Source organism: Setaria italica, chromosome I (assembly GCF_000263155.2).
Source record: "Setaria italica strain Yugu1 chromosome I, Setaria_italica_v2.0, whole genome shotgun sequence".
Taxonomy (NCBI): domain Eukaryota; kingdom Viridiplantae; phylum Streptophyta; class Magnoliopsida; order Poales; family Poaceae; genus Setaria; species Setaria italica.
Window position 1 is genome coordinate 36,851,848 of NC_028450.1, and position 16,219 is coordinate 36,868,066.

Here is a 16,219-nt window from a genome sequence, read left to right on the forward strand (position 1 = left end):
ATCTACAGACTTATTCATCCGGGTGCTCTTCCACTCCCTACCCGCGCCGAGCAGCGGACTGAAACCACACCTCGCCGCCGCTTATCCCGAGTACCAACCGAAACGCGCGGCCCCCATGGCATCCGCCGTTTCGCTCCTCCTCCTCTCGTCCCCGCGCCCGCTCCACCGCACATCCGGCCACCTCCTCTGCAGCCCCCGCCGCCGCGCCCTCCCACCTCCACCGTGCCCCGCCCGATCCCCGCGCCGCCTCCTCGCCGCCCCGCCGCGCGCCTCCAACAACAACGACAACAGCGGGGCCGTGGAGGCTCCCGACCGCCTCGTGGCCGCGGTCGCCTACCTCTACCCGTTCCTCGACGGCGCGCACCACGGCCGCTTCCTCCTCGCGCAGTTCCCCTTCTTCAGCGCGCTGCTCCGCCCGCTGGGCCCCGCGGCGCGCCTCTTCCACTCCTCGCCGCTCACGCCCTTCCTCCTCTTCCTCACGCTCTACTTCGCCGTCGTGCGGAACCAGCAGGCCTTCTCCCGCTTCGTCCGCTTCAACGCCATGCAGGCCGTCGTGCTCGACGTGCTGCTCATCTTCCCCGACCTGCTCGCGCAGTCCTTCGCGCCATCCGGCGGGGTCGGATTCGAGATCTTCCAGAGCATGGAGAGCACGGTGTTCCTCTTCCTGCTCGTCTGCTTGGTCTACGGCGGGGGCGCGTGCCTGCTCGGGAAGACGCCACGGTTGCCTATCGTCGCGGATGCAGCCGAGCGCCAGGTGATGTGACTACAGTTCGCTTGAATCATGCTGATGAGAAGGGAAAGGGGATCTGTGACTCACAGTGACATCTCAATTTCTCAATGATTTACTGGCGCTTGCTGCAAATCACAAGCTTAGTATAGTTTACATTGTCCATAGCTCTAGCTACCAATTTAATGGATGAATTGTGGAAGGTTGACACAGTGACGTTGCAACCTAGTCTACTACCATATTTGTTGAATTGACAAATTTTGAGAGAGCAATACATATACACTGTTTTTACAATCTGAATTGCATTTACAAATGAGGAATGAATGAATGGGGAAGGTTTCTGGCTACCCTCCCTAAGCAGCTTCCTCTATATTGGAATGGAAGCCTAGGTCAGTAAATGTGATGACAATATAAATAAAAGAATTGCATCAATTGTGGTTTGCTTCTGTGAAGTCCTGGTCTGGACTTGGGTGGGGGGGGGGGGGGGGGGGGAGTTTTACTTTTTTAGTTTTGGGGAGTGGTCTGTCAGCACCGGAGCTTCTTGTGCCCCTGGGTTGTTTCTTCCCATTTCTTGTCCTGTTCCCGACAAGGGGGGGGGAAAAAAAAAAGGAAAGAAAAGGGGGATTGGGGGAAAAAACCATATGAGGTAAGTTTAGGAACTCTGTAAGCATTTAACTTGCTGATGTACCTTCAAATTGTCGTGCATGTTACTAGGCTCTCTTTTGTCCATATTGATCTCTACAGATATACTAGCTTGAGATGGGTCTACTCCCGACCTTTTTAGTGCTTGTGTCAATCTGTTTAGTAACCTGTTGCAGTAAAAGTTTTCTTCAGTTAGTTGCAGATATAGCTAAATTAGCATTCTGCAAGCAACTGCTAGTTTAGGGACAGACCCTTGAGAGTAAGCATTAGAAAGACTACGAGTATCCTCATGAAGAGTGTTGTTCTCATTCTTGCTTAGTGTTCTATCGCCTGAATCAGAGGTTGACATGCTCAACCATGGTGGCTGTTTGCTAGGTGTGCTGTCATCTGCATCTGAAGACATTAGGCTTGACAAAACTGTTGCTAGTGAAAGGTGATTAAGCAATGGAAAGGGAAAACAGGCAACTTACCTGCCCAGTTTTTTGGTGTGCTTGTTGCCTTTTGGGAGGAAATGTCGTCTATACTAGTTTCTCCAGCACTTTGTGTGCTGAAATGAGCAGTAGGTGCTACTGTACTTTTCTCGGAACAGTACTGTTCGTTGTTTAGATCTTGCGTGGGGGCTGATAATCCTCCTCCCTGGACTTGACTAATGTTCTGTGAGACCATGAAAAAGGAACAGAGGAAAAGATCTTATCATTGATATATCATGGGTAAATGGACCTTCATGTGCTATTACTTTTCTTCCTCTTTTGGCATGTGTGTGTGTGTGGAATTACCTCTGTGTTTTTCCAGCATGATCTGTAGTAAACTTTCGCCTGCAAGAAAAATAGAGATGGAAAAATGACAGATAAAATCCAAATGTAGCCTTGTTTGCATTTTTTTGGTAAAGTGATGCATGATTGTTGTAGAGTACTATTGTGAACATGGTAACATGGCTATGTTAGTATAGTACCCATGGCATGGAGGAATCCTCGTGATTCTTTTGTGGGTGGCCTGACTCGTACTTTTGGACTTTCTCTTGCAAAAACCTTATGTATTCGATAACCTGCGAGCAAAATGTTTCACTTAGTAAAAATTTCTGCTGTGGATTCAAATCTAGTGCATAGCTGATACCATGTTTCTTAGTTTTTTTCCCCCTTCTATAGCATAATTCATTCTGCAAAGTGTTCTAGTTCCTACAATGTTGTTTGCATATGATTGAGCAAGCAGCAAGGAGGAAATTGTCCCAAAATTAGGGGCAACAAGGCATTATGAGATCGCCTGACTGCCGTGGCAAAGTTGATGCTCTGCTTACCTCGAGAAGGAAAGACGCTTTGTCCCTCTTCTGGTCACCGTGTGGCAGAAGTTCACGAAGTATTTCAAGCCTGAAGAAGAGCATTATAGAGATACTTGTTAAAAATACACTTCCCTTGTCAAATTCCATGTAATGTATCAACTGTTCTGCAACAGAATAGAATTCAAGATTTGTGTCCTTATGGCAGGTTCATGCCATGATGTAATTATAAAATGTTGAGATGGCTGTGGCTCACTCAAATTCACATGATCATGGCTAATCTGTTTGTTTCTCATCTGCTTATAACACAATCTGAAATAGAAGCTTGCCTGTCATTTATCTTGGTCCTCCTCCGCTGCTCGGTCGCGGAATGCTTCGATCTCGGAGTGCTTGGCCCCTGATCACCGCTGCTGCCGCTGCTTCTCCCCTCTCCTCTCGTTGCTGCACATGCAGAACGATAATCAGGTCTGAACTCTAAACATTACATACTAGGGAACAATGACACTGCAATTCACTCCATGATGAAAACATAAGTCACCTCTGGATCTTTGATCGGTGCCCGAATCTTGCCACATTGTGGCCGGGCCACTGTGAGCCCTGGCTCCAGATTCTGCTCCGGGCGTGCCCTCCGTTCTGGAGCCATGAAGCACGGGCGCAAATGCATCCCTGACGACGCCTTGCCCCCTCGGCTGGGTAGTCGATGGCACCTGCCTGATGCTGAACGTCCCGACACCGCCCGGCAGGGCATGCTTCTCCGAGTCCGCCTCCAGACCCAACGGCGCCATGCCGATCGCTCCGTCGCCGCCGCCGCCGCCGCCGCCGCGCCGCTTGCCCATCTTCAGAGGCTTCAGCGAAGATTGCACCCCCAGATCGTATCCTGCAACCGCGGTGAAACCGCGTGGGTTAGCAAGCCGATGCATAACACGAGGCCCAGGGTCACAGACTGCCGCATTTCCGGCCAGAATTGTGAGCCATGGCGCTTCACCGTACCTTGGGTGGAGTGCTGCACCGGCGACGACGAGCCTCCTCCGGTGTGGAGCGAGAGGAAGTCGTGGGCCGGCTTCTCCCCTGCGAATCACGGGAACAGCACAGCTGTCAGCTTCAGAGGAAGCGTGCGAGAAAGAGAAAATTACAGAGAGGCTAGCTGCGTAGCGAGTGAGCGGCGACTGCAAGAGCAACGAACGACGAACTCGGTCGGCGAGGTCTGTCCGACATGGTAGTACCTTGGAAGAGCTGCATTGGCACGGGAACCGAGAGATCTCTGGCGCCTGCCTGCCAAGCCTACCCCTGCAGCAGAAAGATGGTGCCTGGATCTTGCCGCCTGCTAGCTAGTACCGACGGAATGTGGCGAATTCGGCTGTCGACTCCGCTGAGCTTATTATAGTCAGGTGGAGGGAAGCCAGGCCAGGGAAAAGAGAAGAGGAGAGGGGAGGTGTGACTGCCTGCCTGCCTGTCTGGTTGTGTCATCCATGTTTTTATCTTTTGAAATTTGGAGTGTCTTCAACATAAACAGCAACCAGATGCGAATGGCAAGCACACAGAGTTTCGAATCCTGATGGCATATCTGATCGAACGAACGGCTGGCGTTTTTTGTTGAGGCTAACCACCGCTAATTGCGGCACAGACGACAGAATAATCAACTGGTATGATCCAACTACCTAGGAGTGAAAAAACACTGCTCACGTAGGAGAACACCGGAAGAGAGGGAGGGAGGGAGAAGAGGGGAGCGAAAAGAAGGCTAGCTAGCTCACCCGCTCACGTGCTCCACCGGTGCGGCGGAGACGAAGCTGTACACCGCCTTGCTGGTGGGCCTCCCTAGCTAGCTGCCTGCCTAACCCTTCTTTCTGTTTCCACCACCTCCCCAATCCCACCCGTTGCGCGCACATGCCCAGCCAACGAGGCGGCTGTGCTGTGCGAGACACCCGCGCTTTCCGGCAGGACGAGCAAGCTAGCTATAGGTAGCAAACTAGCCGGTGCGTCTCATGCCGTCATGCGTGCCCACGCTCTCGTGCTCGCTCATGTGCCCGGCGCGTCGTGGTAACCTAGCAGCCCAACCAATCGAGAGCGGCACCGCCAGCGCCAGGCCTCACGCACGCACGATCCACGCGCGCACCTGGCCGTACGTATACGTGGTCGATCCATCCTGATGCCGCCAGCCAGCCAACCAGCCAGCGCGTGTCGCCACGTTGCTGCTGCGTTCGCTTGGTGGGTGGTGGTGGCCGCCCTTTACACCCACTAGCCCTCGAGAGCGATCGGAAAGGGGGGCGCGCCCATCTGGCCGGAGCACGAGAGCTCGCATGGCATCGTGGGGGACGGGATCAGCCGGGGGCGACATGGCACGTTCGACCGCGACGCGCGGCCTGCCCCACGGCTTTGCCCGGCGCGCGCGTCACTTCGCGGCGGATCATCAGCGCGTGTACGATGTGCCCGGGCCGGCCGACGCACGGGCCGGCCGACGCACCTGCGTGCATGCGCCCGTCCCCGTCAGTCACCGATCCCGCCGCGCGTAGGCTAGTAGGTACCACGGTGCACGTGCCGCCGGTGGGGGCGACGACGCGACTCGCCTACTACTACATGGCCGGGCCCAGCACCGGTGCGTGCGTGACCGGTGGCGCGGCGCCGGTGCGTGCACGAACCCAACAAACAGCCCACGGTCCCCGGGCGGCCGGCCCTGATCGCATCACCTGTGCAGTGCTGTAGCACACGTACGACGACGTCCCCGGCCGGTGCGTGGGACTCTGAAACCACGGGCGTCCCGGCGAACAAAGCATGGCGCCATGGCCCCGTCTGCATCAATTTCACCTGGGCGAAGTGATATGCTACTATGCCTTACGTTTATTTACGCTAGGGGGTTCATGATCGTGAACCTAGCTAAGTAGGTGAGGGCTAACATTACCTGTAAGAAAAAATTATCGGAGGTCAATGATAAATGGGTTTATCGGCTTTATATCGGTTTATAGGATTTGTTTTAGGTTAAAATTTAAAAACAAATACCAATTTCTTCAGATAACTACACAATTGTTTTCAAACCATTTAGCATAGCAAAATTGCTAGTAATGATACTGAAATAAGATAATATCACACGTTTACATGGGTCGACTAGTCAACTGCGTGCGAATTCAGCTGAAATTAAAATTCTGGTGATAAAAATAGTTTTACCGGGCCTTGGGTATCAAATTTATCGATATTTTATCATGAGGGCAGATGCTAAGCTGCCTAGCTTAGCTTAGCTCTGGCCGGCCGGCCTGGCTCAATCTCAAAGTCGTTGCGCCCAATACGACAAGGCGCATGTGTCTCGCACAACGCCGGGGAAACTTCGCGGCCGTTTCCTCTTGCGGGCACAACAAAACATGGCCGCCGCGGATGTAATGATTCTTCAGCTCAGATCGACGCCAAAAGAAAAATGATGGGATCCCGTGGATCAAATCATTGAGAGGTCAGTGGATGGCGTCGTGCTCTGTGCTCTCCGCCTCCTTCCCCTGCTCTGCCTCTGCTCTGATCGGAACATTCCCTCTGCCACACTCCCTGCTGCAAGCTGAGGAATCCGTTTAGGGATCAGTAAACAACTCCCGGCGCCGACTAGTTTAATTATCGCCTCTCGGCCGGGGGATTAAGATATAGACAGCGCCCGTCGCCACTCAGATCTGAGCCTAATCAGGCTCGGGGTTACGGAACCATCACGTGGCCAACGCACCCACCCATCGGCGCGGGTCACTTCAGCGGTGTGGCGTGTGGCGGCGGGGGCGGGGGCTCTTGCCTTGCTGCTTTGCGTTTTGCTGGCCGCGGGGGTAACAGATCGCCGGTAACAGGGCTAGGCGCCGAGATGGCCGGGGGGAGCTCATGATTTGGGCTGCTTTTCGGGGTAGATTACGGGACACGGATCTGTTTTTTAGGGGAGGGGCATGTGGGTTTCGGGGCTTTTGCAAGTGAGTTGTCGCCGTCGTGGCGTGGGCGCCGGCACGTGACACCAAACACAGCGTGGCCCGACGATTTGGACTTCTGGTTAGTGAGAAGAGAGCCACCAATCGAAGTTCTCACTCAGCACACAAAGTTATTACAGGTCGCATCTCAGGTGTACCGTACGCGAACGGACGCCACAAAGAGGGAAAATCAACTAGTAGCGTGAAATTGGGAGAGGAAAAAATAAGGATCAGGACAATAATCAGGCAAACTTTATCTTTTGAAGGCTGTAGGTCAAGTATTTAGCAGCTGCTGCAGCCATCGGTGCCGTCGGCTGGTTGTCGTCGTCGCCGGCCAGTTCGTCGTGGTCCTCGCGGTTGGAGCCCGAGCAGAAGCACGCTAGCCATGACGCCAGCAGCGCTGCCGGCGAGAACCAGCAGATCGACGATCCGTCCTCCGGTGTGTACTCCATGATCACCTGCTATGGAGTTGGGCTTTGGACTCACTTCATTTGACATGTGCAAGATCGGAAATGTTAGGGCCTGTCTGTCACTATATAGTTGCATTAGGCTGAGACGCTGAGAAAAAGTATTGCATGAACGATTACTTCCTGCTGAAGTAAGAAACGTGCAGTTTTATCTGATTGTTTGATTGGGTTGGAGACTCATTGGTCAAGGTCAAGAGCATAAAAGTAAAAGCAGGGTGTGATAGTGACTTCAACCATGCCAATGTGACACTCTACCGCTAAGTATCTAGGAGGACTGGAGGAGATTATTTGCCGAGGCTCAAGAATTCAATTGCCTATGCTATGACTTGAGAACCATCGCCTATAAAATGTCTTTATTTGCACCTAGGTACGTATTTGCACTCGCATTTTTTTAGCATGAAGTAAAGTGTGGAACCACATGTGGGAGTTGAGCGGACGTTCCTAAAAAGTGAAAATTAACAGCAGAGTTAGACTTCTAGTTAATCTTCTACTTCCCCCATTTCAAATCATAGGTTGTTTTGTTTCTCTTTAGGACGGATGGAGTAGATTTTTCGTGGATTTGGGAAAAGTTTGTCACTAAAAAAATGTCCAGAGATTCAGCAAAATTAGAGTTTCAAAATGAAAACCTTGTCTAACTATCGTGTATCAAATCAATAAATTACAGAGGTCAGTGTTTCAAAGCTATTTCAAAAGCAAGTAGACCACCAGGGCAACAACCGAAAAGTCAACAGGCACAAGAGAGTAGGAATACAAAATCATGAAATCAACCGCAAAGTGACACGGTGATTTGTTTGCTGGAATCCAGCCCCACAAAGAAGCTAAAAGGATTTCAGGCATACACCTTGCAGCTAATAATGGTTTGGACAGATCACCTTTCAGCAGTATACCCTATTGTCTTCTCTTCACCCGTAGCATTGATAGCTCGCAAGAAACATTGTTGAAATCTCAAAGCATTAATGAAGTTCAATTGCACCAATCCATTCACCCATTCGAACAGATGGTAACTTGCATGGGCGTTTAAGCAAAGTTGTTCCTTGCATGGGCGTTTACTTCAAGCTTTGTCTTGAGCTGTAACTACATGATTTGTTACCTTGCCCCTAGGGGTTGTAGCCTATAACTATTTTAGTTTCTTTATCAAGCTATAGACATTGGCGTCTCGTGCCGGTTCATTTAGAAAAAAAAAACAAGAAATGTGATGCTTCTTATACACAGCTACAGTGGTTAATTTCATCGCTGACTAATTTAGATAATGACGTTCGCTTGACCTGGCCCTGTGGTTGCCATTAAGGTCACGAGCAAGCGTCGCTGTACACGGCCACCGCGTTTGCCACCACAGCAAGAACAATCATGAACACTGCCAGGACCCTGTCTCTCTTCCTTGCTATCCCATGACGATCCCTGGCAATTAAATCGGCACAAACGACATCAGACGAGTAGCCACAAAACATGCAAAGCCATGATCGAGAAATCCGTGCTGCTCGTTGTAACAAACAAGCAGCTATCAGAGTTACCTTAGCGTCATCGCCGCGGGAAAAATGTAGGCAACGCAGACGGAAGCTGTCGCTCCGGTGAACTGGAAGGCGTCCCAGATGTTCGGGATGAAGTTGGCGGCGAGGAAGATCACCGCGAGGAGCGCCGCTGTGAGCACGCCGAACCTCCGGTTGTCGCAGGAGAGCGGCCGCGCCGACGGGAACAGGAGGCCGTCCATGTTGAGGCGCAGCGCCTGGAACACGATGGGGAAGACGAGCATGAGGTGGAGCACGTAGCTCACCCTGACGGCGTCGTTGAAGAAGGAGCTGTAGGGGATGCCGAGGTTGGAGTCGAAGTTGGCGAGGACGTCGTCGAGCGTCGAGTCGCCGAACAGGAGGAAGCCGAAGAAGCTGGTGGTGATGTACACGGCGGAGCACAGCAGCAAGGACGTGCGCACTATAGGCCTGATCTGCAGAGTGTCCCTGAGCTCCTTGCAAATAGGGTGAACTGCAACGTGTCAGTCAACAATGAGCTGCCGTTAGATAACTAATTGCAGCAAATCGAATTAATCTGGGCAGTTAAACAGTTCGGAGTTCCTAATGTTATTACCGTTGTAGTGGCAAATGTAAGCGGTGACAAGAACTGGAGCAGCCGTGAAGAGCCTCCAGATGGACGGCCAGTCATGGACATCGGGGAACAGCTGAGGCATCGGAATCTGTCCTCTCGCCAGCTTGAAGATGGCGATCCCGGCGGTGATCACGACGAACACAACGGCCAGAGCAACCGATACAGCAGACGTGAATCTCAGCGAGTCTGAAACGGATTACAAGCAATTAGACCTAGCCCCGACAACGAAATTGTTGCTACGGACGTGACAATTGCATGCTTACCAACGCGCTTGAAACATGCGAGCGGAGCGAACACGCCGAGAGTTGTGATCGTGAGGATGGCGAAGCGTCCGTTCCACCGGTTGGGGCCGAACCATCCTTCTATTACACCATGGTGGTGAACGCCGCTGGAGGAGGTTCCAGAGAGCACGTCACCTTGTTGTGTAGAGAGGACAGAGGAGTTAATAGGTTCGTGGAGAAAAAAACTCTTAATACGACGACACCTTGCTTACCGATGATGATCATGTAGACGACCATGACGCCGAGGTTGTTGACGACGACGCAGAACTGGAGGAACCCCCTGCCGAGCGGCCCGAATGCGTCGCCCATGGCCTTGCCGTAGGACTTGACGCCCGCGGCGCGGCTGAAGCGCACGAGGAGCTCGATGGAGGCGTCGGTGAGCAGCGCGGCGAGCACGATGAGGACGAGACCCGGGGCGAGGCCGAGCACCTTCATGGTGGCCGGGAGCGCCATGATGCCCGCGACGACGATGGTGGTGGACAGGTTGAACACCGCGCCGGCGAAGGACGCGCCGTGGAAGTCGTCGCCGCCGCCGTCGTCCCCGTCGGCTCCGCCGACCCCGCCGCGCTGCTGGTTCTTGGGGAGGAGCGACTCGGTGCTCTCGGTCTCGGCGGCGACCACGCCGCCGCTCGATATCGGCATCACCATCCTCGCGGTGTCGCTCGCGAAGGTGGCGCCGAAGCCCGGGTCGTTCCTGGGGAGGTGGGGCTTGCGCGGACGGAATTCCAGCTTCGAATTGCTGCTGATCCCTCTTCGTGCAAAAATGCGTATGGGTTGGAGTTCCTCCGCTTTGATGGAGCGCTGCGAGGAAGAATGGGGGAGTGGAGTGTATGGAGAAGCTTTGGTCGGAGGAGACGATGCGTCTTATTATTAGAGTGCCTCCTCATTTAGTAATCTTGGCGCCATGGCCATGCATCCGAGCTAGCTTTTCAGGGCCCAGGCGGAGCCTGCCAATTTGCCGTGCCTCCTCTCTCCCCTCCCGCGCGCGGGTTCGCGCCGAAGAAGCTCTTGCCAACTCGCGCGAGGGGAGCTCAGCGGTGGGCTGATGGGCTACAGTAAGGCCTCTACCAGCGTGGGCTTCTGATGGGCTAGAAGTGGCTAGGCTGTCGTGCTCGTAATGGGCTGCTACGACACCGATGGACCGTCAGACTGGATCTCACGTCGTTCAATTTCAATATGGTCCGTTCGGATAGGATCTCACGGCCCATGGCTGTCCCGGGATGGACCGCAGAATCCGTCCCCATTCTCTGGTCAGGGAACTAGGAAGCAGGATGAACTCCCCGCCGCCGCCGCAGCCACCGCCGGTGATGTCCGGTTGCGCCTCCCTTCCCACATGCCGGTACCTCTCCTTGACCTCCCTCTTCAGTCTCCAACTCTCCATGCTCACTAGCAATCCATTCTTGCTCACTCAGGCACTCAGCACATCGCAGTGCGTCCTCGCCGTCGCCGCCGCTGTCGCCCGACCCGCACAAGTGAGCGGGGCACAGCAGCGGCGGCTAACGAAGGACATCGTAACTGCGCCACGCATTTTTTGGTGCCAGGTAGTTGTCTCACTCAGACGCACGTCATTGGCTCAGATTCTTTTGGTTGGGGAAAACATTGACCTAAGGTTTGGCCCATGACGACCAGAACTGAGACTGTATTAGATCATTAGATGCGTACAAACGGTCAGTGCTGCACTGATATGCCAAACTCGAAGCATCAGCCTTTTTATCGTACCATGCTTGTCCTGATTATATGGTTGTTCAACAATCAACATACAAATGTATCTTATTTCCCTTGTCTTACTATATTTTTATGCTCTTGTTGTTAATAGTCTTGATTGTGCTATCCAATCCTAACCAATCTTTCAGAGTATAATAAAGCATTGATAGTCAGTAGTCAGTATGGTTGGTACAAACCATTACCTCAAGATAACACAGAAATACTGTCCTCCTATTGTCTCTTCAGTTTCACAAACCAAATCATGCAAGGAAGTAGTTTGTGCGGTTGAGACTGTGCTGAGCTCCAAGGGCTCAGACCAAGGAAATTTTAAAGAAATGCTCTGGATAGTAAATGTTTCTGAACCATACAATCATGCTGCCAAAATCTAAGTAGGTGAACAAACTTAAAAGTAGCAAATTTATGACGAGCTATTTGCTCTTATGGTTCCTATTTTTGAACCATGCTTAAGTTTAGGTCTGCTTTAGGTTTCAAAGTAGTTTGATCTCTCTTAGATTATGACCTAAGAAGTGATATACTCCCTCCGTTTTTTGTTTATAAGGCATGACATGACTTGGCACGGTCTTCCAAATTACACTTTGACCATTCATTTATCCTATATTATATTGTTTATGGTTATAAACTTATGATCATTGTAGAGTATATTTGACTACGAATCCAACCATATAAAATTTACATTATAAAAATAAAAAATGATAGTTAAATTATTGGTCAAAGATTGTAAATTTGAATCCTGATATGCGTGTGCGCCTTACAAACAAAAACGGAGGGAGTGATATTTATACTCTTTTTATCTATTGGGCCATACAGCTTTCGGCAACCTCCTTGACATCAGTATCATTGTGTTTTTTTGAGGTAGTTTACCAATCCATTCATCGCCTAACTTTGTTCCTTTATTGATTTGTATTTTTCTTGTTTTATAGTTTGAGTCCCTAGAGGCCTATTAAGCTAAGTCGCTTTAAGGATGTCAGTCTGTCATCAAGATTGAGACTTACTTGTCATGTTCCTCCTGTTGTTGTGGATGGCAGTCCAATGGAACTGGAAGTCAACACATGAGGCCTTTTTGGTGATAAATAGCTGCAATGTTGATGGGGGTTTAACCAAAACCCAAATAGAAGAGACTATAAATTGAACTCATATTGCTGGGTCTGCTCTATTTGCTATCAAAGAATACACTTCTGCACTGCAGGGAACCAAGGCCAGGTTCTTTGCTGGAGCTGAAGGCAAAAGTACTCCATCTATAACTCTTCTACACAAGGTTCCACTGTAGATCTTGGAGGTCTTCGCTAGAGCCATACAGGTACTGTATTATAAAGATTCCTTTTCTGTTGTAAGTATCCATACTGTTTTATTCAGAGGCTTAGGCTTTGTAGAAGAATGTAGCAATAAGTGCTTCCGAGGAAAAGGTGTTAGCCTTTGTTCAAGAAGAGAACAAAGGCTTTCTATTTGCCTCAGCCTAGTGGATGATTGTCATGGTTCTTAATTTAATAATTCTGTACAGGTAACCACAACATGATAATGCTGTTAACTGCATAGGTTTGCACAACCGTTTAGAAGTTTGTCTTTTATTCCATGCTCTTATGATGATTTGTTTTTCAGCCCTTTCATGATGATTTATTACTTTCACTGGGAATGCCTGTTTGAAAAATAATTTTCGTTTCTTTCTTTTTTTTTAACCTTTGCTGCATTCTTGTGCGTGCAGTCATGTTGTCAGTAGCTACCATCAATGTCAGCCAAGAGAACTCCATGGAATCAGTCAGGGCAACAATGGAGCGTCAAACAGCTCGCAGGACCCAGACTGATGCGACACAGATGATAGAATCTCTTTTTGCCAGTGTCAATCTTGCTAAAGATCTTTCTGAAAGGTGCAAAGGCAGAGCGTTGCAACTCAAGGGTGATGAGATACAGAACATAGCACAAGACCTGGAGAATACCTTGCAGAACATATATGATGATCTTGGCAGGATACCGGCATCAGCATTTGGCAGTAATGCTTACATGAATGTGCTTATCAAATCACAATCAATGAGGGGTTACTCTGAGGCTGATATATCCATGAATGTAATGGGCAACAGGCCCAGGAGGAGGTCTCTCTGTGATAATGATACTCCGAAGCTGGTGGACTTTCTGCAGGGAATGTACCATGAATCACATGAATATGGTGGCCAGATGTTCAACACCCTGCCGGAGGTTGCAGAATACATTGAGCCACTTTATGATGCATTCTTCTGTCCCCTGACAAATGAGATAATGACTGATCCTGTGACCATTGAGAGTGGTGTGACATGTGACAGGAGAGCAATAGAAGAGTATATTGAGAGGTTTTCAGTCAGTTCTGAACCTGTCTATTGCCCTGTCACAAAAATGCCAATGCAAAGTAAGACAGTGATGAGCAATGCTTCCCTGAAGAGTGTAATTGAAGAGTGGACAATGAGGAATGAGGCCATGCGTGTCAGGATTGCTCGCACTGCCCTCTCTCTGTCAACTGCAGACACAATGGTGCTTGAAGCCATGCATGAGCTGAAGTTGCTGGCCAAGTTGAGGTGGAAGAACAGGGAGCTGATGCATAAGATTGGGGTCACCAAGTTCTTAGCACGGTTGTTGGACAACCACAACGCACAGATTCAATGTGATGCTCTGGAGCTTCTGTGCTTGTTAGCTGAAGATGAAGAAGGAAGGGTAAGTATGAAACTTTCTTGCCTAAAGGAATTCATCTGCAATTTAGAAACGTTTATACTGAACTGCTCAACATCTTAGCCTTGTTCTTCAAATTATGAGTTAAAAGTTTTCTGCATGACATACAGGATATCATTGGAAAAACTAAGGCCATCGCTAGGACAATAAAGCTACTCTCAAGTAATACTACTGATGAAAGACATGCAGCCATCTCTTTCTTGCTGGAGCTTTCGAAGTCACAGTTGCTGTTGGAGAATATTGGCTCAACACCTGGAAGTATTCTGATCCTCACCACAATGAAGATCAACAATTCAGATGATCCAATTGCTGCTGAGAAAGCTGGAGCACTCCTTAAGAACCTGGAGAAGTGTGCGAAGAACATCAAGCACATGGCTGAAAGTGGCTACTTAGAACCTCTTCAGAGACATCTAGTGGAAGGTGAGATGCATTTTTACAAGTATGTTAGTTACTTAGTTATTATCTTTACAAGTTTGGTTATGTTTAAATTCTTTTTTCGAAGTTTCTGAAAATGTAAAAACTACTAAGTGGCAATTCAGTAAACTCAAGCTACTAGAATGCAGCTGCACATGTCCAGTCTTGTATTAATATCAGTACAACATGAGAAAGGCTTTTACATTTCATCAGTGCAACACCAGAAATGTTTGCTCAGCATAAGAACTGAAATATTTCACTTAGTGCGACATGTTCCTGTAGTAAATTGGTGTTTTAAACTGACATGAAAATTACAAAACAGGCTCAGAAGAGATGCAGATGGAGATGGTCAGCTTCCTCAGCGAGCTGGTCCAAGAGCAGGAGCTCACCATTGACATCAACAGAAGCACGTCGGAGATCCTCATCAAGATGACGCACAGCTGCAACCCCATGGTCCGCAAGGCAGCATTCGATGTCCTTGTCCAGCTTTCCTTGCACCGCCCCAATAGCAAGATGCTTGTTGATGCAGGAGCTGTCCCTGTCATGATTGAGGAACTGTTCATCCGAAAGGTAGATGATGAGCCAGTGAACTCCATGGCCAGTGCTGCCACCGTCCTTGCCAACATTGTTGATTCAGGCATCGATCCAGATACCACGGTGGTGAACAAGGAAGGTCATGTTCTCACTTCGAAGTACTCCATCTACAACTTTGTACACATGCTCAAGTGCTTCATGCCAGATGACCTCAACCTCAGCATCATCCGAGTCCTGCTAGTGCTCACTGAGCTCACCAAGCCACTGGCCACGGTGGTCTCAGTCATCAGGGAGAACCACTGCAGCCATGCCATCGTCGAGCTCATGAGCTCCCCAATGGAGGCCCTCAGCCTCGCTGCGACAAGGCTGCTGATCACCCTGTCCCCACACATTGGTCACACCATCGTCGAGAGGCTTTGCAAGACGCAAGGGCAGCCACGCAAGCTTGTCAAAAGCATCAGCCATACCGGGCGCATCACTGAACGGCAAGCTGCATTGGCAACGCTCCTCGCGAGGCTACCTTACCGGAACACCTCGCTCAACGTCGCACTTGTGCAGGAGGGCGCTGTGCCAGCCATACTGAGTGCAATAAAAGAGATGCAGAACGGCGCTGCTAGATCAAGTAGGCACGCAGTGCCATACATGGAGGGTCTCGTGGGCGCGCTTGTGCGGCTTACTGCAACTCTGTACAGCCCAGAAGTGTTGAAGGTGGCCATGGACCACAACCTGGCTTCAGTGCTCACTGAGCTGCTCAACGGACCAGCTGGAATCGACGAGGTGCAACGCCTTGCTGCAGTGGGGCTCGAGAACCTCAGTTACCTATCCATCAAACTGTCTCAGCCGCCGCAGGATGAGCTGCTGTCAAAGAAGAACTCCATAATAAAGCTCCTGAAGGACTCGAAGGCGCACAGCAACAAGAAGAGCTCAAACCACCAGGTCAACGTTTGCCTGGTGCACCGGGGAGTCTGTTCCCCGGCGACGACCTTCTGCCTCCTCGAGGCGGGCGCCGTGGAGGGTCTCCTGGGCTGCCTCGAGAACGACAACATCCGGGTGGTGGAGGCTGCGCTCGGAGCGCTGTGCACTCTCCTCGACGAGAGGGTGGACGTCGAGAAGAGCGTGGCTGCTCTCTCTGAGCTCAATGCGGCGACGCACGTGCTGGGCGCGCTGAGGCAGCACCGGCAGAACGTGCTGTGGCAGAAGTGCTTCTGCTTGGTGGAGAAGCTCCTGGAGCACGGCGACGACCGGTGCGTGAGGGAGGTGACCGGCGACCGGATGCTGCCCACGGCGCTGGTGAGTGCCTTCCACAGAGGGGATGCGAGCACCAAGCAGGCCGCCGAGAGCATCCTCCGGCGACTGCACAAGATGCCCGATTACTCTGCAACCTATGTGTCCATGGAGTTCTAGTGATTTACCTTAACACTATCAGATTTGTGCATATGCTACTCGTC

At 50.8% G+C, this 16,219-nt stretch overlaps 4 protein-coding genes across 8 annotated transcripts; 2 read left to right on the top strand and 2 right to left on the bottom strand.

The window, feature by feature from the left end:
- Positions 1-35: 35 nt before the first annotated feature.
- Positions 36-1,027, top strand: LOC101778981 (protein TIC 20-v, chloroplastic). Its single transcript, XM_004953711.2, has one exon. It carries the CDS (start codon positions 116-118, stop codon positions 761-763), a length of 648 nt encoding a protein of 215 aa, XP_004953768.1. The 5' UTR covers positions 36-115; the 3' UTR covers positions 764-1,027.
- Positions 1,028-1,355: 328 nt separating this feature from the next.
- LOC101779387 (transcription factor BIM2) lies at positions 1,356-4,437 on the bottom strand. 2 transcript variants are annotated; one of them, XM_004953712.4, is made up of 10 exons: positions 3,866-4,437; positions 3,633-3,710; positions 3,181-3,519; positions 2,972-3,083; positions 2,664-2,733; positions 2,322-2,414; positions 2,146-2,184; positions 1,840-2,023; positions 1,621-1,762; positions 1,356-1,536 (listed from the first exon to the last, which is right to left on the bottom strand). In XM_004953712.4, exons 1-10 carry the CDS (start codon positions 3,879-3,881, stop codon positions 1,380-1,382), a joined length of 1,230 nt encoding a protein of 409 aa, XP_004953769.1. In that variant the 5' UTR covers positions 3,882-4,437; the 3' UTR covers positions 1,356-1,379. The 2 variants fall into 2 exon arrangements, with proteins under 2 accessions (XP_004953769.1, XP_004953770.1); XM_004953713.4 differs by having other exon boundaries at positions 1,621-1,756; positions 3,866-4,433.
- A 3,491-nt stretch (positions 4,438-7,928) lies between these two features.
- On the bottom strand, positions 7,929-10,788 carry LOC101785981 (amino acid transporter AVT6A). The gene is made up of 6 exons (XM_012845611.2): positions 10,609-10,788; positions 9,620-9,947; positions 9,390-9,542; positions 9,109-9,312; positions 8,541-9,006; positions 7,929-8,427 (listed from the first exon to the last, which is right to left on the bottom strand). Exons 1-6 carry the CDS (start codon positions 10,786-10,788, stop codon positions 8,319-8,321), a joined length of 1,440 nt encoding a protein of 479 aa, XP_012701065.1. The 3' UTR covers positions 7,929-8,318.
- LOC101780036 (putative U-box domain-containing protein 42) lies at positions 10,615-16,213 on the top strand. 4 transcript variants are annotated; one of them, XM_004953715.2, is made up of 6 exons: positions 10,622-10,746; positions 10,820-10,948; positions 12,158-12,429; positions 12,832-13,808; positions 13,934-14,243; positions 14,560-16,213. In XM_004953715.2, exons 4-6 carry the CDS (start codon positions 12,834-12,836, stop codon positions 16,173-16,175), a joined length of 2,901 nt encoding a protein of 966 aa, XP_004953772.1. In that variant the 5' UTR covers positions 10,622-10,746; positions 10,820-10,948; positions 12,158-12,429; positions 12,832-12,833; the 3' UTR covers positions 16,176-16,213. The 4 variants fall into 4 exon arrangements, with proteins under 4 accessions (XP_004953773.1, XP_004953772.1, XP_004953775.1 ...); XM_004953718.3 differs by having other exon boundaries at positions 12,319-12,429; XM_004953716.3 differs by lacking the exon at positions 10,820-10,948 and having other exon boundaries at positions 10,615-10,746.
- Positions 16,214-16,219: the final 6 nt, after the last annotated feature.